This window comes from Homarus americanus, unplaced genomic scaffold, assembly GCF_018991925.1.
Source record: "Homarus americanus isolate GMGI-L3 unplaced genomic scaffold, GMGI_Hamer_2.0 scaffold7217, whole genome shotgun sequence".
In the NCBI taxonomy this organism is placed as follows: domain Eukaryota; kingdom Metazoa; phylum Arthropoda; class Malacostraca; order Decapoda; family Nephropidae; genus Homarus; species Homarus americanus.
Window position 1 is genome coordinate 111450 of NW_024711888.1, and position 23013 is coordinate 134462.

Genomic DNA, 23013 nt, shown 5'->3' on the forward strand with positions numbered 1-23013 from the left:
TTACAGGCAAGGATTGGCTATAGTGAGTTACAGGCAAGGATTGGCTCTAGTGAGTTACAGGCAAGGATTGGCTCTAGTGAGTTACAGGCAAGGATTGGCTCTAGTGAGTTACAGGCAAGGATTGGCTCTAGTGAGTTACAGGCAAGGATTGGCTCTAGTGAGTTACAGGCGATGGTTGATTTTGATGAAGTCATGTTTCATATTTTCCTTCTCTGTTGAGGTCCGTTAACTTGGTATAGTTGGGTAAATACAAAGACCAAGCCGTAATGCTTCCCATTCGATGAGGACATTATTCAAGTGATGTTGTGTCATGGTCAGGGTTAAGTAATAAGTTTAAAGGTACAATATCTTTGCCACAAGGAAAACTTGTTCTAATAAACACTTCACGCGATACGTAAATGCCCCCGCCGGGCCTAGAAATAAAATTTATGCGCTCTTTTTAACAATTGTATAAATAATTAATTTTAATGTTAGCTCGTCAAATAATTATTCACAGCGTCCGGTACAGGAAACTAGTTAATAACTTATTTGGACGTGAAAAGTCGTGTTCTTGTATAAAATATTTGAGGCAACATACTTCATCTTTTAAAGGTAATATAATCTAATACCAACAGGTCATTCCCGTCCTGAGACTATACTGTGTCTAGCCTGTCTTAACATCAGAGAATCAGTTGCGACTCTCAGGAACAAGAGATAAACAGAGTTGTGAGTTAGATGAAGGTCAATATTCTCTCCTGGATAATTTTGTCAAAAGTATTAACGTATATCCTTTTGACCCGGATGACGGAGTTTAGTTTGCTTCAACCTTGATGTTTTCAAAGGGAACATAACCTGATTAAACCTATCCAGATTAAATGATTTCACAATATAACTAAAGGTGAAATGTGGACATGTTGGGAAATAGAGTATTGTGAATTTTTCGAGCTGTGTGACAGAAATTTCACTTGGTTAGTGTTTCCTTGATAAAACAAAATGACGTAGGAACAAGAAATGGCTGAAAAGAATCCTACTGTGGGGTTGTGACTTGGTTGTAGTTGAGCTTCCACGAGTCGAGTTTGCTAAAGCTAAAGAGTAACGCTTAGCTGGTTCTCAAGTGAAATGTTTGTACCACCACAACATTGCGGTCGTGTGGCGAATGTTTGGATGAATATTTTATTTTGACCAGCTGATATACATTTTTTTTTACATTAGAGGTGTTGCCATAGGTTTTCATAATAGGTGTTGCCGTAGGTTTTCATAATAGGTGTTGCCATAGGTTTTCATAATAGGTGTTGCCGTAGGTTTTCATAATAGGTGTTGCCATAGGTTTTCATAATAGGTGTTGCCACAGGTTTTCATAATAGGTGTTGCCATAGGTTTTCATAATAGGTGTTCCCATAGATTTTCATAATAGGTGTTGCCGTAGGTTTTCATAATAGGTGTTGCCATAGGTTTTCATAATAGGTGTTGCCACAGGTTTTCATAATAGGTGTTGCCACAGGTTTTCATAATAGGTGTTCCCATAGATTTTCATAATAGGTGTTCCCATAGATTTTCATAATAGGTCTCTTCTGTAGTTTATTTGTTACTCACTAATTACACTCCGGGAAAGAGTCTTGAGTAATACATAAGAATGGAGCAAACTAGACAGCCCCGTTTACACCCAACCCCTATCGCTCATATAACCATCCAACCTATATTTAAAACTACCCAGTGTATTAGAGTTAATGATGATGTTTGGTAACTTGTTCTACTCATCCACTGCTCTATTTCCAAACCAATGTTTACCTATTTCGCGCCTAAATCAAATTTTTTTTAACTTAAAACCATTGCTACGAGTTCGCTCCTGGTTGGATGGTTTGAGTACCTTTGTTATACCACCTTTGTTTAGCCCTGGTTTCCATTTATACACATCGATCATATCGCCCCTTAATCTACGTCTCTTGAGGGAGTGCAAATTAAGATGCTTTAACCTGTGTCTGTACGCAAGGTTCCATATGCCCGGGATTAGTCTTGTCATTCTCCTTTGAATTCTCTCAAAGGATTCTATATCCATTCTGTAGTACGGTGACCAGAACTGAACCGCGTAATCCTAGTGAGGTCTCACAAGCACAATATATAGTTTTAGGATAACTTCACTAGTCTTGTAACTAACAAACCTTTGTATGAACCGAAGTACTTTGTTAGCCTTGTTTCAAGCAAATACGCATTTTTGTCTTTGTTTAAGATTCCTGCATATCATTACCCCTAAATCTTTCTCTTAGTCGGATTTCTCCATAACAACGTTCATCTGATATTTGTCCACATTAAATTTCAACTGCCATTTTTCAGACTATACGATTATTTTTTAGATCTTCCTGTATTTTTACGGAGTCCTCCTCAGATTTAATTACACACCCTAATTTAGTGTCTGCAAATTTATTTAAGTTGCTTTTCACACCTATATCTATGTCGTTTATGAATATAATAAATAGTAATGGCCCATGTACTGATCCTTGGGGTACTCCTCTAGTGACGTTATCCTAATCGGATTTAGTGCCGTTAATGCTTACTTGTTGTTTCCTGTCCTGTAGCCACGCCCTAACCTAGTTTAGAATATCTTCTCCAAATCCACGAGCCTCCACTTTACGAATTAGTGCCCATATCTTCCCCTAGCAGTTTAAAGACTTTGATATCCTTTGAACTTCCCTTTCTAGAGACCCAACCAGGGTTGCCACCCCATCCCGAGACAGGTGCACCCCATCCCTAGCATAAAGGTCCCTTCTGCCGTAGAAGTTGTCCCAGTTGTCAATGAATGGGACTGATATTGACTTGCAATATATGTCAAGACGGTCGTTGACACCAACTGCCCTTGACAACCATTCACTGCCAACTCTCCTTCTAGGCAGGACACAGCATATGATAGGGATCCCTCCCTTAGTCCTAATACGATCTATAGCTGCCTTGAACTTATCAAGAAACTCCTCGCTCCTACACCGGCCAATATCATTGCCTCCTGCACTGAGGCAGATAATGGGTTTGTTCCCATTACCACACAAGATATTGCCCATCCTGTCAATTATATCCCCCACCCCAGCTCCTGGCAAACACACCCTCATTCAATTTTTGTTTTTACCACAAAAAGCCCTGTCCAAGTACCTTACCTGTGAGTCACCAACAATTAAAGTTTTTATACCTTCCTTGTCAGCCCTGTCCCTGACTGTACTAACGTCCAATTCGTTTATCAAGGGACTGAAAGAGTTGGTACACTTAGCTGTTGATGTCGTTGTTGACGTATCCTTGGTGTGTTTTTTCATCACCAGTTTGGTCTTCCCTCTCCTCACAACCTTCCACTCGTCTGAGTTATCGTCAGACACGGGCTTTCCATGTCTCGCCTCTTCCTTCATCCTTGCCATCTCTTCCTTTAATTTCATCCTCGCCATCTCTTCCTTTAATTTCATCCTCGCCATCTCTTCCTTTAATTTCAGGTTCTCCAAAGTGACCATCTCCAGCTTGGCCAACAAACTCGCACACCCCAGACCACGCATAGCACTGGCCATATCTGATAATTATCCCTCGGGAGCTAACCTTGCCGTGACCTTTCCCCTAATGAGGTCAGAACACAACTGAGTGAGGTCAGAATACAACTGATTGCTACCCCGCCTCTTTTTCCTAATCTGCCTATCTGTGTGGAATAATTTGTAACCTGTAATTTGATATTCAACAGGTAACTCTCGTGAGTATGGTTATCCATGTTTCGGTGAATGTTGTTATATAATTTTTTCGGTACATACCAATGCCCTGATTTCATCCATTTTATTTTTCATACTTCTACTGTTTGCGTAGTCGACATTTAGGTTAATCGTGTTCTGGGTCCTCTCTTTGACGCGTTTAGGTTTTAACTCTGCTTTATTTAGCTTTATCGTCATTCCTAGCACGATTTCTGTGTAAGCTTTTCGTTTTGTCTACCCGCGCCCACTGCAGTATCCTCATCCCCCGTGCTCATATGTTCCCCAAGCAGTTAGAAGACTTCGACATCTTTTGAACTGCCCTCTCGAGAGAGCCAGCCAGCGTTGCCACCCCAGCCCTAGATAATTGCACCCCATCCCCTGCATTAAAGTCCCTTCTGCCATCGAAGTTGTCCCAGTTGTCAATAAATGGGACTGATAATGACATGCAGTATCTGTCAAGACGGCCAATGACACCAACTGCCCTTGACAACCATTCACTGCGAAGTCTCCTTGGGTCAATAGCTACCTTGAACCTATCAAGGAACTCTCCACTTATATACTGGATAACATCGTTGCCTCCTGCACTGAGGCAGATAATGGGTTTGTTCCCATCCTGTCAACTATATCACTCAACCCAGCTCCTGGCAAACACACACTTATACTATTTTTGTCTTTATTACAGAATGCTCGATCTAGGTACAGTCCCCATCACTAGTACGTTTACAGTGGCTTGTCATATAAACACTCCACAAATTATAATTTGAGATATTTGTTTTAATGTTGTTTTAACTTGATTCCATGGTATGTTTACTGTTGCGAATTTCACTCTATCGAATGTAAACAAACACAGCGGTGCTGCATTGCACAAAATCTGACGAGCCCCTGTAAACGCAATAGTGAAGGGGACTGTACCTTACCTGAGCATCCCCAACAATTAAGGTTTTCTTACCTTCCTTATCACCCTTGTCCTTAACTATCTTACATCCATTTCATTTACCAAAGGTCAAAAAAAAAGTTAGTACACTTAGCTGCTGTCGTTTCCTTTTTGGCCTTCACCACCACCACCCTTGTCGTTCCTCTCCTCACTACTTTCCACTGGTCTGTGTTATTATCAGACACTGACTCTCTCCGTCTCGCATCTTCCTCCTTCATCCCGCAATCACTTCCTTCAACCTCAAGTTTTCGCCCTTGACCTTCTCTAGCTCAGCTTTCAGAGAGGCATAGAGCTGTTCAGAACTAACACTACACATGGTTTCACTGTCAGTTAATCCCCGGGAGCTAGTTAAGTCGTACACTTCCTTGTTCATTGGTTGTAAGTTAACTGTCTCTCCCTGGAAGTGTCACCTCAGAGGAGACATGTTAGCAACCTTGGTAGTCAGCGTTTAGAAACAATGACTTCATTAGGGTCTTGAGAGGATATTGCTTACCTCAGGTAAGATTTGTTGTGGCTAACTGGCCCACTCGAGTATTGTGCTGATTTGGCACTTACTGACATTTTTTTTTGGTGCAAATTGTATATAATGCTAGTGTGCTGAAACATAAGTTGTCATTAAGGGTGTTACCTTAAGTTTCTATAATAGGTGTTGCCATAATTATTCATAGTATGTTCTTATAATAATGTCATATATGTGTTAGTTGTTGTTGGTAATACTGTACAGTATAAAAATAACTATCAAGCAATTCGTGTGTGAGCTTTGATGTCGTATATCAAGGTTGTGTTGACAGCGGGAGGGCGTTTATAATTGGCCGTCTGCAATTTCCCTTGATGCATAGCTATGTAAACATCAGTCCTTTAACAGCTATATTCTTCATCATGTATGTTGTGATATGTTTTAGCGTGGTATTAGTGCTCTCGACTTAGGTGCATGATTCGGGATCCTTAGACCTGTGTGCTGTTCAAACCATCGTTCATATAAGGATCTAGGTACAGTTTTGACCACTAATGGGATGGATTTTGAGTAACTAGGTTCAGTTTGGTTCGGTATTGACCGTGGTGACAAAGTAGTTTTTAAGTCAAGGTTAGTTTTGATTACTGACTGGGTGGTTTTGAGTAGTTGCAATTTAGATCACTAAGAGGTTGGTTTTGAATTAGTAGAGTCACTTTTGACTACTTACAACGAGTTTTCAGTGAAGCGAGCATAGAAATTAATGTTAACCACCTGTGTGTCTTTTAGTCTACGTGCAGAATTTTTTATTACAACAACTTGGGACTAGCAAAATATTTACACTTGGTAGTTGTATACATCACAAGAAGATTAGATTTCACACAGTTGAGAGATCAGTGTGTGTGTGTGTGTGTGTGTGTGTGTGTGTGTGTGGTAGAGAAATAGCCACCTGTTGTGTCAATCTGAAAACCATTTTAACAACATTTATATGGAAGCCCTATGATAAATGTTATAATAATTGGTAAGGTAACTAAATATTCTATTGTTTGAGGAAGAACTTATGTCACAGCCATATTGTTCATGAGTTCTGTAGTGGAGAGTTGGGTCATTTTACTAATGAAAAAGTTATCTTCTTTGATAGTCTTAAGAAATTGTTGAACAGTTTTGAACATTGTTGAACATTTTAATGATCTGGTTAACCTTACCTGTGTGTGAGAGAGAATGGGGGTACAGCGGAAGGAATTCTTTCGGCCTTGTAGAAGAGGAGCACTGTACCCTAACACGTATGATATAATAGTTAAGGAGAATGAGAGCAAATGATGGGAAGGTCTGTACTGCTCTTCCTCCCGGCCACCACGTGAGGGGAAAAAATAGAAATAGCTGATATAAATGAACAAATATGAACAACACCATAAAGTTTCCTAGGCCGTGTAAGTAGGCGGGTAAAAGAAAAACAACAACAATTACAAAAATATCATAGTTTTATTTCTAACATGTATGTACAGTCACTTCGCACACTTGAGTAGCAATATTGAAAATGTTGCAAGGACACCGTCGTAATGCAGGCACAACAAAATGAGATATGTTTTACGAATCACGATAGCACACCTCCCGGTTATGGTACAAAGTCAATCATCCACACACCGCGCGCTAACTGTCTCTGAGGCTCGTGGGGGCGCGATAGGGCTCAGAATAATTGTTAGGTTGCTGCTCTACAGTACCTCACTATCGTTATGTTTGAAGATTTATATTATTTATTGTTTTAAGTGTAATTTGTTAATAATTTTTTATGTTTTATGGTTGATGTTTTTACGAGTATATAAGAAGATTTTTGTATACAGTATTTATTGAGAGCTTCCAGCATTGATTCTCAGCCTTATCGTTGCCCCACATTATCGAGACTCACGGTTAGCAGTATCTTACTTCACCCACTGATATATGTATACATATGTATAGATACGTGCATGTATGTATACATATATGTGTGTGTGTAGACATTTGTATATATGTTTAATCTTGGTCACATTACTCTGTAAAGGTTCATCAGTGAATCACACTGTCGGCAAGGCTTCCAGCGGTCGTCACATCCACCACCAGTATTACGAGATGTTCTACATATTCACCACACTCCTCTCTACATTATCACACACTTGGCAGTCTCTGGTCGAGGTAATCTTAAACCATGGCAGTTTATGTATAGTTTAACTTAACGTTTATGAAGATCAGACAAGAAAATCTCTTCTAGGTGTAGCAGAGTCCTCTAGATGTTATTACTACAGTAGGATTTTTCTAGGATTATGCACCTCGGTATTATGTACACGTGGCACTAACGCCATCCACAAGTATCACACCAAGAACATCCAGAAATGCTGTTTGTATCGACAACCAATAGCGTCCTTAGTTTGTCAAGATGTTTGTCTTAACGTGACAACCACACACTTCACATCTAGTTGAACTTAGAAGTGCCCACCCTAACAGTCACACTTCACACCAAGATGAACCAGAAGTGCTCATCTTGACACTCACACTTCACTTCACACCTAGATGAACTAGAAGCTGAGACACCGTGCCACACGTCAAGGGCTTGGACTGTCACTACGTGTTGTAGATATAAGGCAAAGTGTAAAGCAACTTGTGAGGAGAAGTCTTTTATAACAAGGCACAAAAAACTCATAATATTGGGAGTTGAATCTTTCAGTAATATTTTTTATATTTTTTCGTCTTGTTTTTAACTACTCATAAACTAGAAGACTTCTGCTTTGCAACGTGAACTAGGGAACTCCTTTGCAACACAAGCAAGTCCCAGTTGATTGAATTTCCTCAACATAACGACTGAGGAGACAGTGTGCAGGACAAAGTCACAACTGGAGTTTCCTGGCAGTGCAAACTTACACAAACTTGGTAACTTGCACAATACGACCCATGAGTCCCCCTTTGAAGCACGGATGGATGGGACGACCCTGAACCTTGCCCTGTATTACTATAATTATTGAATGAAAACAGCGACACGTTACATGCTCAGAAAGCCAATAAAGTTGCACCCTGCAAGATGAAGAGTTGTAGGTCAGCCCTTCAGAGAAAAATTCATGAACTCAGGAAATACTTTTTTAATTTATAATTTTAGAACTCTTGCAAGATTTAGGTGCTATTTAAAGTGTTTCGTTAATTATTGCAACCCAGCCAACTTATCGTGCGGTAAAGAGGCGTTTGCTGCTTCAGGATGATAGCTAGCGTGTGACAATGATTATGATTGGCCAGTGTGTGTGACTAAGATAATCCTACTATTAACCAACGTATGACAGGAGACGGCTTCTTGTAGATCAAATATGGCAGAAGATTAACAACAATAACTTGCCCATGCCATCATTCACTTAACCTACTATAATCTTTTCCAAGTCACACTCCTGCTGGTGCCATCCACGTTGGTTTTACGAGTCTCTACCACAGGCGGGGATTGTCATCATGCCGGACTCTTAAACGGTGCCTGTCATTTATTAATAAGTGAACTGTGAAGACACACAACCTTTAACATCATCTGAGCATGTCGAAAATGACCTTCAGAATTTTTAACGTACAGTAAAAAAAAAAAAAATCGCAAACATCAAGCATGAAAATTGAACCACCATGGCTGCCAACTGCTCCAAGGTCTAGTGAATCATTGCTCAGGCTGCCGACTGTTCCTGCCTCTTGTTCTTTTACAAGAATGTGACTTTACTGTTTAAGAGTTTGCGATTCATCTTGACTAAGTGATTCAAATAACGATACACGGATGAAGCACCTTTAATAAACGTGTAGGTATCATGAGAGGCGGCAGGCGTTCGAGAGTACGATATTTTGTTATCACAAAAATAAATAAAATGAATTCAAAGCCTTATAGGTAATGCCCCGCGATTTCAATGCCATATTAAGTAGTGATCTAAAGTCCAGGTGCATGGTACCAATATGGTAACGTAGAGCAACTCATGGTAGTATGGTGCGCTATGACACCATTAAAATAGTCTTGGAACCGTTACTAATTGAGCCTTTTTCATCATCATGGTGACTGGCCATGATGTCACGGGTTGAACTTGGCACCGTTACTTGTGCCTGTCACGATCATGATGTTGAACCCAAGCCACTGTCTATACTTGGTGCCTGTGCGGAGGTTTATCACGTGGTTGGCAGTAGAGATAGTATGCAGGAAAAGCGGCACTGACAGATGTATATTACAGTAAGACACAGAGTAGCCATGAGGGGGGGAAACACGCCATGCTGCTTCACTCTACACTGATCACCAAACCCTCACCTGATCACCGGGCGGATCAACAGGTTGATTACCGGGGCTTCAGTTGATCTGTAAGCAATGAAATAATCACCGAGACAACATCCTATCATTAAGTCATCACCTGATCAGAGAGTCAGTAAATGTCAAGTGGTTAATCAATTGACTAACGAGCCGCAGCTGATTAGCAGTAAACAGTAAGGTGTACAAAAAATCTTGAGTGCAAAAAATAAGGGTAACTCGTACAAAAAGAACTCATTTGTCTCCCACGCGTCACTACTGGGAGAAACATCTCTTATTTTAGGTATTGCCGCAGCATACTCCCACTACAGAAGTATTAAGTAGTGTACCCCTTAAAAAGAACACCTTATGTACGTTTTCTCTGTCAAGAAACTCATCTGGTGGTGAAGTAGTGGGAGAAGGTAGTGGTAGAGGAGGAGGAATAACTGTAGTAAAGTAATGGTGGTAAGAGACGAACCTGTGCCATAGTGAAGAAACACGTGTGACGAAAAATAAGTGTTGTTAGGTTCGTTGCCCCCTACCGCAGACACGATGCAATAAGGTTAGCTTTATCACAGGAAACATTAAAGTTTAACCGTAAGTTTATATCGTAGTAGCATTCGTATTTATCATGTCATAGTATAATAACTAAGTCTAATAATAGCATTTCACAGGTGTCCACTCTTAAGTCAACAAATGACTTCCAGAGTTTTATGAAACATCTAATAGTATTATGTACAGACCTAACATCTGCCTATTGCCCTTATACACTGCGTTTAATGTAAAGTAAACTGCAAAAGAAACCATGAAACACACGAGCCCTTCCGCCTTGGTCCCACCCACCTTCACCACTGTTACCTAATAGCTTATGTATCAAATATTCTGATTAAAAAAAACACACCCTGATCTGTGAAGCTTCCTTAATTAGTTTATTAATCTCTTCGTGTATACTGCAGCTGCCAGTAGTGACAGACGGTGTTCTATAAAGTCGTAAGTTACCTTTATATTCCAAGGAAGCAGAGTCGAGATATTGGTAGACCCACAAACGTAAACTAGCTGAATCATCCAAGGAGAGAGTGATCCTCCCATTCTTCCTTTTGTTATGTCTTTTATCATCGTTCCTTCCCGTCTTTTCATTCTCCTCTAATTTTCCTTCCATAATTACCCTCGTAACCTTCCCTCTCATGCTTAATATTAATACATACAATTTATATCCTTTACAGAACATTATTTTCACGTTTTATTTCGTTAAGTAATGTGTAGGTAGAACGCTAGTGGTAGCCAGTGTGGTAGGGGCAGGCTGGAGCGGGCGAGACATAGGACCAAGCGCACATACATGGTTGAGAGGTCTCTGGCCTCACACACACACACCAGTGATTGAGTTCAACTGTTCAGGGGTAGTAGTAATGATCTCGGCCAAGGTCTTCAAAAATTCGCGCGTTAAATTCATCTTTTCCCTAATACCAGTAGATGTAAGGAGCGTTTAACTGGGTCCCTTAAAAGAGCGGAGCGAAGTTGACTGCCAAAAGGCCACCCAACTTGCGTGTTATTACTAAGAAGTGGAGAAATTTACGTATGAATCTTTAAGAACCTTGTCCCAGGGTCCAGCTCTTGGATATCTTTACCTCGTTATCGTACTTGTAGGTTTTGTTACTGATTGCTTATGTAAATACATGAAATAACTATCGTAATGCTCTCAATATTTTTTGCTCGGATAACTATCATTAATATATCTATCTATATAAAATCTATCATCATGAAACAAAATCAAGTCTGAAATTATATATTTTTTATAATATATATTAATTCGATGCCAATGCAATCAAATTTGATAACATAAACTTCCACAGAAGGTCAACAGAAGAAGGGTTATTTAATATTAGTTGAGGAAAATTATGTACGCTATGCCAGACACGACGCTGGAACCACAAGACGCTTGATACAAAGGCCATACTTTAAAAGTTCCCAGTGGTGTGTGCTCACGACACAACACGCTGAAATGCCTATAAGAACTACAGCAAAGTCTTGTGTTTCTACTAAGCTGTAGATGTGGTGCTGTGTGTATTAACTCACACCATCGTTTAATGTGAGAGCTGATAGTGATAATAAAGAGGGGGGGGGGGGCATTCATGCTATGCTGTGTCGTGACCCCAACCCACAAGTAGGATTTCAACCCAAGTCAATAGCGAGTGTTGCTACCAGCACGACTAACTCCTGTACAGGTAGTAGTAGTAGTAATAGTAGTATTAATAGTAAACAAACATACACAACGAGGCAGCTTGTAAAAAGTCTCTCTGACTAGGCGCAGTTAAAAGATTGAAAATGCAACTGTAAAACTTTCTTGTTTCTTGATATGTACAATAATAAAACTTTTATACAAACATACATACAGGTATAGTATTATATATATACAAATATGTGAAGCAGTAATGTATAAACGAAACACAAACCCACAAAAAAAACCTCTTAGCCACTGATACGAACCTTGGTTATTGTGTTGGTTTTATGTACAGAGAACCACTAAGTGTTCTCACGGAGGCTACTACCATGGAGTATAACACCATTGTAATGACACTTTTCATGTAACAGCTGTCCAATGTGTACACAACATTTCCGCTGTTTGAATATTTCACCATTAATAGCTTCGACTAGAATATGTAGATCACATTCACAATCTGGTGTGTATTTTGTGTATATATATATATATAAGTTTTCTATTACGCTTGTATAACGCTTATGCCACACAGACTCACCTGGATGTAAGTACACTGACAAGCAATGACGATTTGAGGTTAATACATATCTATATATATATTTCAAATACACAACATCTTATAGACAATAAAAAAGGTGCCTTGTCAGTCTTACCAATTATGAGCTAGTTGTCACTGTTACCAATGATGCAGGCAGTTTGTCACTTATTATAAATAGCTGCTTCCACTACCATTGTTCTTGCTTAACTTTCTATAACGAAAATTACACACAAAGAGTATAACTTCCATACTGACATACTGTACTGTAGCAAATTTTAAGAAATTACATTCGTCTTTTCTTTTTCAAAGTTGATGTCGATGTTGTCGGCCGTCATAAGAGCGAAAGAGAAGGCTGCGGCTGTAGCGTGACACGTCCCTGTCGAAGCTGGCATAGCCCCGACGTGTAGCCGTCGGGAGGAGATGCCCCCCTTCCAGCTGGTTCATGTCACCTTCGGAGAGGGCGTGTGGCGTCCCCTTTTGAGGCGGCTCTCGGCGACCTCTCCGGGAACTGAGGCACAAGTCCCACCCGAAGCTGGCTAAAGACCTCCGGGAGGAGGGCATACACCCACCTCGGAGGTTGTCTAGCAGGTCTCAGGTAACAGGGGAGTATCCCAGGTTCTTTCGCTGCAGGAACATGTGGATCTCCCTGAAAGTTGGGCGGTCAGCATCGGAGCGCTTCCAGCACTCCCGCATCAGGTCGTAGATTTCCTTGGGGCAGTTTGTTGGCTGAGGCAGCAGCACCTGGTATACGGGGAGACACGGGGTTAATGTGTGGTTGAGGTAAGAGTTCAGAATTTAGGTACAACTATTGTAAAAATGTGAAGAAAAAATGGAAGCATTTCGGTAAAAAGAAAAGGTTTGTGTTTGGCGTAAAGATCGTCAAAGTAGAAAAAAAACCGAACCCATTAACGTGTAATGGGTGAATTAAATTATTTCAGGAGTCATTAGTTAACAGGTTTTAGTAAAGAATAACAATTTTACACGTGGTTCTGCACACAATTAAAAAAAATGTATTATGTTTTGTTCAGACTGACACAGAGGCACAACATATTCTACGGCAGGTTTAGGGTTACTTCTGCCAAGGGGTCGTGAAGATCAGATGACAAGCGTTGAAATCGCCCGTGTATAGTGTTAACTTATCAGTGGGAGATGTTCAGGCTTCATGGTTTGTCCGTGACCGTAGACGTTGCAGAGATGAATGTGACTGCCGCCACGTTGAGTTGTAGGAGTTGACATTGGGTGACCTTTTCGCGTCTCGTTCTGACCAGTTTGTGCTGTAGGGACTGTTTGATGTAGATTATGGGGCCGTTTTGAATGGGTGAGGCATACATGACATATCCAGGAAGAAGCTTAGGGTGTGAATCTGGGCGCCTCTCACAAGCGGTTCTTGTAGAAGAACGACGTCCATGTTATGAGTGTGGACGTAACAGTATAGGCCGATGAGGCCGTGTATATTCCAGGAGAGAAACGTGAGCTGCTCTAGAGTAAGAGGAGTCAGTAGCAGTAGCGGCAAAGTGATGGCAAAGGAATTCGTGTTGGCGAGTGATCATGTCGTATGAGTGTCCTGGCTCATGTCGTATGAGTGTCCTGGCTCATGTCGTATGAGTGTCCTGGCTCATGTCGTATGAGTGTCCTGGCTCATGTTTCTGCTCACCATGGTCATAACTTACTGCCTCAGCTCGTGCTCGTGGGAATTGTTTGTTTCCATTTCTCCATCTTCATCAGTCGTCCTCAATCATGTCCGTCCTTCTTGAGATACTCTTCTGCTTCCATTTTCTGACGAATGGCGGATTCAGCCAGTTTCCGGAGTTTGCCATTTTTTATTTGTTGTTTTAAGTCTTTCCTGTTGTATTTCCAAATGTTCCTGCATTGCCTTAGGGTCCGTCAGCTGGGTGTTTAATGAGGTGATTTCATCTTCAAGAAGTTGTAGATGGATCTTGTCAGTGGTGAGTGAGGTTGGTGGTGGAGGTGTATACGGAGGGTCCGGGGGCTTAGTTGGAGCTGCAAGACGACGTGTGGCACAGCCAGGCCAGACATTTACCCCCACCTTACCACAGCGGAACACTATCATTTCGTCGTATCAGGTGACTCGCCGTTGTCGGGGATGCTTGAGGCCAAGTATTCACCGGTGACAACTGCGTCGATGATTATCCTTCTGGTTCCTAGCTGTGTACAGTATAGAGTGAAGTTCATTATGTTAACAGATCCCTCATCAGTGAGGCTGGTGTGCTAAAATTGTTTTTATGATTAATTTGTATGATTTACGGTGATAACAATTACAGCACACCAGCCTCACGGAATTATACAGTAAAACCTCATTAAGATAGCCTGAGAATGAGGTGATGAGACCTCGACTTCTCCCAGTGTCAGGTCCAGCATACAGGTGCGACGAGTTTCAGTGAGGTTGGTGTTCATTGAGAGGCTCGCTGGGTAAACAAGCTTGACGTATTTGCTGTTACGTCATGAGGTGGTCTTGAGCCGCCAGGTGGACTTGATAACTTACGTGGTGGACACAAGGTTGGCCAGTCTTCAGGGGCTTCACAGCTTGTTGCTCCTCTAGACAGGGGTTTAAGGGTAATTTCTCTCCTCGCTTTCTCAATTGACGAATTATCTTTGATTTTAATGACATTTGCTTGTTGGTGATGTGTGTCTTGAGTCGGAATCACTGCCAGATATGTGGTAGTTGGCGCGCTGACCGGTACCTTGTTTCTCCGTGTTAACTTCATTCTCATCCAACAGATCGAGTCTCTCTTGGTGTAGCCTTATACCTCTACCTAAGCCACTGACTCCCTTTGTACACCAATACTCTCAAAATAACGCTGAGAACCACAAATTAACTCACCGCAGTGTTGTTGTCTTGATTACTGTATATAGTGACTTAACTCTTTAACTTCAACAAGCCATATTCTCTCTCTTTCCTTGGTCTTACGTCTCACCTGTAGTCCTCTCTCACCTGTAGTCCTCTCTCACCTGTAGTCCTCTCTCACCTGTAGTCCTCTCTCACCTGTAGTCCTCTCTCACCTGTAGTCCTCTCTCACCTGTAGTCCTCTCTCACCTGTAGTCTCCCCATCCTAATATTTTAAACACTCTGTACATAGTTCTCTACTTCTATCTTATCTCCCACAGGCACTCTTATCTTTATCTCTCACACACACCACTCTATTATCTCTCCTATTCTCCCCTCTCCTTTGTTTCCTCGCCATCAACAATTTCTTCTCTCTCCCCCTCTCCTGCTCAACCTCCTTCATCTCCTTCTCACACCTCTCTACCCTCCCCGCCTCTCCTCTCTACCTCTCTCCTCTCTACCCTCCCGCCTCTCCTCTCTACCCTCCCCACGCCTCTCCTCTCTACCCTCCCACCCAACGCCTCTCTCTCTACTCTCCCCAAGCCTCTCCTCTCTACCCTCCCCACGCCTCTCTTCTCTCTCCCCACGCCTCTCCTCTCTACCCTCTCCTCGCCTCTCCTCTACGCCTACCCACCTCCCCTCTCTCTCTTCTCTCCCCGCCTCTCCTCTCTACCCTCTCCTCGCCTCTCCTCTCTACTCTCCCCACGCCTCTCCTCTCTACCCTCCCCACGCCTCTCTTCTCTTCTCTCCCCCCCTCCTCTCTACCCTCTCCTCGCCTCTCTTCTCTTCTCTCCCCACGCCTCTCCTCCTACCCTCCCCTCTCACCTCCCTGGCCCCTCTCTCCACCTCCCCTACATCTCACCTCCCTGGCCCCATCTCTCGCCTCCCCTGGCCCCTCTCTCTCTGGCCTCTCTCCCTGGCCTCTCTCTCACCTCCTGGCCCCCGTCTCTCGCCTCCTGGTCCCCCGTCTCTCGCCTCCCTGGCCACCCTCTCGCCTCTCTCACCTCCTGGCCCCCTCTCTCTCACCTCCCTGGCCCCTCTCTCCTCCTCCCCTCTCTCTCTCACCTCCTCCTGGCCTCTCTCTCACTCCTGGCCCCTCTCTCACCTTGCCTCTCCCTCCTCCCCGTCTCTCGCCTCCTCTAGCCCCTCTCTCTCCCACTCTCTCCTGGCCCCTCTCCTCCCTGGCTCCTCTCTCCCCCTCCCTGCCCTCTCTCTCGCCTCCTGGCCCCGTCTCTCGCCCTCCTGGCCCCTCTCTCTCACCTCCCTGGCCCCTCTCTCCCCCCTCCCTGGCCTCTCTCTCACCTCCCTGGCCCCCTGTCTCTCCCTCTCTCTCTCTCCAACCTGGCATCTCTCACCTCCTGGCCCCCATCTCTCACCTCCCCTAGCCCCCTCCTCTCTCGCCTCTCCCTCTCTCCTCCCCCCCTCTCTCACCTCCCTGACCCTCTCTCCCTCCCTCTCTCTCCGCCTCTCTCTCCTCCCTGCCCCTCTCTCTCACCTCCTAGGCCCCCTCTCTGCCTCCAGCCCCCGTCCTCGCCTCCCTGCCCCTCTCTCTCACCTCCCTGCCCCCTCTCTCTCCTCCCCTCACCTCCCCCCCTCCTCCCCCCTGGCTCTCTCACCTCCCTAGCCCCCCGTCTCTCACCTCCCCTGGCCCCGTCTCTCACCTCCCTGGCCCCTCTCTCTCTCTCCTCCCCCTGGCCCCTCTCTCTCACCTCTCTTGCCCCTCTGTCTCACCTCCCCTGGCCCCCCTCTCCCTCTGGCCTCTCCTCTCACCTGGCCCCTCTCTCTCACCTCCCTGGCCCCTCTCTCTCCCACCTCCTGGCCCCTCTCTCTCCCTCCTGGCCCCCGTCTCTCACCTCCCTGGCCCCTCTCTCTCACCTCCCTGGACCCGTCCTCTCCCTCCCTGGGCTCTCACCTCTGCCCCGGCCTGTCTCTCACCTCCCTGGCTCTCTCACCTCCCTGGCCCCTCTCTCACCTCCCCTGGCCCCTCTCTCACCTCCCTGGCCCCCGACTCTCACCTCCCTGGCCCCTCTCTCTCACCTCCCCTGGACCCGTCTCTCTCACCTCCCTGGCCCCCGTCTCTCACCTCCCTGGCCCCTCTCTCTCACCTCCTGGCCTGGCCCCTCTCTCCCCTCTCCCCTCTCTCTCTCCCCCTCCACCTCTCTCTCACCTCCTGGCCCCTCTCTCTCACCTCCCTGGCCCCCTGTCTCTCACCTCCCCTGGCCCCTGTCTCACCTCCCTGGCCCCTCTCTCTCACCTCCCTGGCCCCGTCCCCTGGCTCTCTCACCTCCCTGGCCCCGTCTCTCCCTCCTGGCCCCTCTCTCTCCTTCCTCTCTCTCACCTCCTGGCCCCTCTCTCTCTCTCTCACCTCCCTGGCCCCTCTCCCTCCCTCCCTGGCATCTCTCACCTCCTGGCCCCTCTCTCTCCCTCCCTCACCTCCCCTGGCCCCTCTCCTCACCTCCTGGCCCCGTCTCTCACCTCCCTGGCCCCCCGTCTCACCTCCCTGGCCCCATCTCTCACCTCCCCTGGACCCCATCTCTCACCTCCCTGGACCCCCATCTCTCACCTCCCTGGGCCCCCATCTCTCACCTCCCTGGCCCCCATCTCTCACCTTCCTGGCCTCGTTGTGATAGATGTAGGAGACGTTCTCGATGACGAGGTCGTCGGTGAGGTCCTCGTAGGGTTGTTCTCGCGCCATGGTCAGGATCTCCCACAGCGTCACCGCGAACGACCACACGTCACTCTTCGTCGTGAACTTCCCCTGAAACACGACCATGACTGCCGTTAGGTTAGGGTAGGTTAGGGTAGGTTATGGTAGGTTAGGGTAGGTTATGGTAGGGTATGTTAGGGTAGGGTAGGTTAGGTTAGGTTAGTGTCGTCTTTAACGTGATCACTACCTGTCTGTCACAACCACCTCACCTGTCATTAATGTTGAACCGAAACTGTCACAGTATGAAGGAAGGAGGAAGGAGGGGAAGGAAGGAGGAAGGAAGAAAGGAGAAGGGAGGGTGGAAGAGGCCCAGGACACGATAATAAATGAGGTTTTGCTTAACCCGGAGATGGCGTGCTGGACCAGGCTGTGAGAGGGGGAGAGATAAGAGAAAATGAGGGAGAGAGGGATGGGGGGGGGGGGCAGTGGGAGGTTAAGAGGGGGAGGGTAGAGAGGGAGTGAGAGGGGCGAGCAGAGATGGGTAGGAAGGCACGTTAACAGAAATCCTTCACTCCTCCAACTGGGTTTAGTTAGCCAAGTACTGCTGGGTGAACGAGGAGGGTGGCCCCGAGAACGAACCAGCCAAGCTTTGGACAAGAGACATCACCACCACTACCATCACCACGACCATCATCACCACCAACATTAACATCGCCACCACTATCAATACCACCTTCACCATCAGTACCAACGCCACCACCACCACCACCACCACCACCACCAACACTATTATCACCACTACTACACACAGCTCCCAGTAGTGTCACACCTCTACCTCTTTTGACATATTAGTGAGGGGTAACTATAGCGGGCGGACGGCGGAGACTCTACCGCCAAAATTGCCGCCGAGGGAGTTGTGTAGAGGCGACTTGGAGGTCCTTACACGTCACATACACAACCTGCTCCCTAGAAATGTTCACGACTATTTCACAAGACTGTCACCTGAAGGGGACGCGTGGTGTATGTCTCCCGTATACGCTGCCTACCTCACGTCTCTTATTATTTTTATATCCATCCATTCACCTGTGTTCCTGATTTATAATTACGAAGCTGGAGGAGCTAATACGATGACAAAAACATACTTTATTCTTTGCCCAGCGACAAACAGTAATAATGTCTGCACAGTCTTCACCGAAAACAACTTTTATTTACCAGTGAGTGAATGCTCATAGTTGGAATGTTTTCTCACGCCAGAAACTATACAGTAAATGCAAGTTACTTTATTCTCACTGGCATTGTGTTTTCGCCGTCCGCAATTTTAGCTGATAGGTGGTGGTGTCAGGGAGGTGCAGACTGGCCACAACCTGAGTGTCTCCCCAACCAAAGCAGAAAACAAATTTGTAAACAGTAAATACCACATTACATTTTCAGGTAATTATTCAAAAGTTGTATCGCAGGCAAATTGTTTATACCCACAAACTTTGGCCTGTAACAAAACTGATGCAAAATGATACTACTTGAGTGTGTTGAGTGTGTGGCACTGGGATTATTGTCTCTCGGGCTGTAAAGGTGTCTTGTTCTCCATCAGTACCTCACTTCGGTCCCCACACACACACACACACACACACACACACACACACACACACACACACACACACACACACACACACACACACACACACACACACACACACACTGTACGAAATGTTTTCATGTTTTTTATTCCGGACATCAAACATCTTTACTCTCGCTGTCTCTCAGATTGTACTTCATGCTGTGTAAATATTAAGTCAAGGTGTGAGGGACGGTGACAAGAGAGCTTCAACACTCAAAAGGTTCAGGCTTGTTCATATTACCACTACTGGATTGTACAAGTTATATATGTAACCTTCTGCCTTAATTAACTGTTTCAATTTCAATTTTCTACGACGACACAGGTAGTGATGAGTTGTGAGAGGTCTTTATGAGCAACACACTCACAAAATACAACACAGTTAATGAACAGATATCAGGAGCCTTTTAAAATATCATATGCTGAAGTGTCGACTGAATTTCAAAGTATTTGTTTGACGTTTTCGGTCTGATAAATTCCTTGTTTTGTGAATTTTTAATGGTCTTGAAAATATAACTAAATAATAAAATGGTATTCGTTGTCTTCGGGCTAGTGTTGTAATTCTCTGCACACTATTTAGTTGCTACGAGTTAAAGATCATTATCACACACCTGTAGACGTTTCACCACAACTGTACCTGACGTAGATAGACTTCACCTCCTTCATCTGGTCGTAGATAGTGTCAAGATCTAGTTGTTGTTAAATACTTTTTTATATCGCTTAACTAAGAACCTGTCAGTGGCTGCATTCACTCACTTGAATCAGTCATCGAAAAATCACAGGTGCTGAGTAATTAGCGTTGCAAAACTAATTACAATTTTCCTCAAGTAATTATGAAAGGTAATGCCAATGCCAACATTTCAACTCTTTGGATACAGATCCTCAGGAAGAAACATCCCTCAGGCGCGATATATTGTCATCAGTCAGGTGAGGAAGGGAGACACTGAACACCAAGAAGACTCGAGCGGCCTTCATCACGGACTCGTCAGACTGTACCGAAACTTGAGGCATAAGACGTCACCCAGACCCACAGACTGACAGCCTCCTCAGGTAAAGGACTCGCCAGAAACCTCCTTAGAATGATGGACTCAACTATCAAGATGAACATCCTAGAATGGTGGACTCTTAACAACATCCACGGACTCTACGAAATGATGAAGTATCAGCGATATGGACTCGGAATAAAAATGGACTCTCAAAACATTGGATTACCAGACCCACCCCTCTTAGTCCTCAGAAAATGTATTGAAATCACAACAGAGGACTCTCACTCACTCACCAACAGTATGGACTCCCAGGCCATCCAGCGGATAGGAAGCAGCGCCTTGCCCTCAATCCTGTAGTAGTCGCCGGAGTAGAGGTTACGACTCATGCCGAAGTCTGAGATCTTTATGATGTGGCCCGCCCCCACCAGGCAGTTCCTGTGAGACGGAGACAGGGAGCACGTGTGGGTGAGATAAGTGACACAAGTGGATGAATAACACTGCTGGATGATCAGGTAACACCAAGTGGATGAATAACACTGCTGGATGTTCCACCTCCGGGCAGATCCTGATAGAAGAAGTAAATACAATGACATCAAGTGAGTCAAGTTAGGCAGAGTTTGACACACACACACACCTCACACACACACACACCTCACACACACACACACCTCACACACACACACACCTCACACACACACACACACACACCTCACACACACACACCTCACACACACACACCTCACACACCTCACACACACACACACACCTCACACACCCACACACACACACACACACACACACACACACACACACACACACACACAAACACCACACACAAACACCACACACACAACATCACACACACAAACACCACACACACACACACAAACACCACACACACACACACACACACACACACACACACAAACACCACACACACACACACACACACACACCACACACACACACACACACACACACACACACACACACACAAACACACACACACACACACCACACACACACACACACACACACACACACCACACACACACACACACACACACACACATACACACACACACAAACACCACACACACAAACACCACACACACACAAACCACACACACACACACACAAACACCACACACACACAAACCACACACACACACACACACACCACACACACACACCACACACACACACACACACACACAAACACCACACACACACACACACACACACACACACACACACACACACACACACACACACACACACACACACACACACACACACACACCAAGACACAGACTGGCCGGCCAGCTTAAAAACCTCCTCCCGTTTTATGCAAATGTCAGCTGGGGAGAATTTATAACTCTGAAGGCTGTTAAAAAGTTTTTCTACCAGGCATATTAAAGGAGGTCACACGTGAACACCCTGGTGGATCACACGACGACACGACGACTTAATCCACTCAGCAGATAATTCTTTTATTCAACGGACCTCTGGAGTCACGAGTTGGTAACAAATAAGACAAACTTTTTAATAGATAGAAACGTGTAAAAGGAATTGTGTCTAACCAGAAACTTTTAGAAAATTAAACACATGGATAGAAAAAAAAGTATTTGATGTCACTATTATTTTATTCAATGGACATGTGAAGAAATTTTACAGACCGAGAAACATAGAAACTTTCAAAACCTTTTTATTATTGGGTATTAAATAATTAAACTTTTCTTACAGTAGCAACTAGAAGCTCTCGTGATTAAAACTTGCTTCACTACTACTACTGTCTTTATCATCCAATTTTTATGACCGTTGTTGTTATTTCTAAACTAAACTTCTGTTAACTGTTACTTTAAATATTGGACGAAATAATATTATCAATACTGTAGGTCAATAACAACAACGTGTTGATGTCAAAATGAAATACGATTTGTGTCTACTGGTATTGGTGCCTTGTTCTCGCCTGGTAGTAGTGCCATGGTATTGACTCGGTATTCACCCGGTAGTGGCCCCCCTGGCACTCACCTGTTAGTCCCTGGTATTCATCCGGTAGCCCCCTGGTACTCACCTGGTAGCAAGGTCCCGGTGAACAAAATTGAGCGACTCCAGGTACTTCATACCAGATGCGATCTGTGTGGCCATGTATATGAGGCATCCATAGCTGTGAGGGAGACCAAATGGTGTTAGTAGACTGTGATGGCCTTAACTTAGTGTTAGGTGCGGTGCCTAAACCTTTAGTGTAATGGTCGTAAAGTAGGGAGAGAGTTATCGTGGGTCAAATGTTTAGGTTTGTAGAAGGTAATACTGTACTGTACAGTTTGAAGCAGTAATTACTACGCCCCCCCTCAGTGAAGGCCAATATTGACACAACACCGCGCAGCCCATACGTGGTTAAAACGTCAACGCGTTTGGGCTGGGGAGGGAGGGGAATTGTCGATCGCCAGGCCACCACTGGCTTGGCTCCGACTACTGTGGGGGAGCAATTACTGTGTCTGACAACCTATAATATTAACTTTAATGGTGTTAGAAATAATGCAATATTAACCGGTAATATGTTTAGCGTTGTGTCATTCAATACTACTGTACCTAAGCGTTTCAGAACAGTTACCTGAGCGTTTTAGCGTGTGTGTTCCTGGGGGAAGCAGTCTCGGCGATGTGAGCCTGAAGGTACTGGTTGAGGTCGCCGTGTTCCATGTACTCCACCAACATACAGAGTGGCTCCTCCCTCGAGCACACCCCCACCACCTGCACGATGTTGGGGTCCCTCAGCCTCGCCAAGATCTCCACCTCGCGCTCGAAGTCACACCTGTAGGGAGGAGACAAAGG

At 44.7% G+C, this 23013-nt stretch overlaps 1 protein-coding gene across 1 annotated transcript in view; it reads right to left on the reverse strand.

Annotated features, from left to right (window-relative positions):
- Positions 1–6537: 6537 nt before the first annotated feature.
- LOC121858969 (discoidin domain-containing receptor 2-like) overlaps positions 6538–23013 on the reverse strand; it is a 137312-nt gene continuing 120836 nt past the window's right edge. Inside the window, exons 15-19 of the mRNA XM_042355630.1 lie at positions 22796–22993; positions 22256–22348; positions 20472–20613; positions 17542–17691; positions 6538–12829 (exon numbers count right to left, since the gene is read on the reverse strand). Of these exons, the coding sequence (XP_042211564.1) occupies positions 12680–12829; positions 17542–17691; positions 20472–20613; positions 22256–22348; positions 22796–22993 (733 nt within the window). The 3' untranslated portion in view covers positions 6538–12679. The remainder of the gene's footprint in view (positions 12830–17541; positions 17692–20471; positions 20614–22255; positions 22349–22795; positions 22994–23013) is intronic.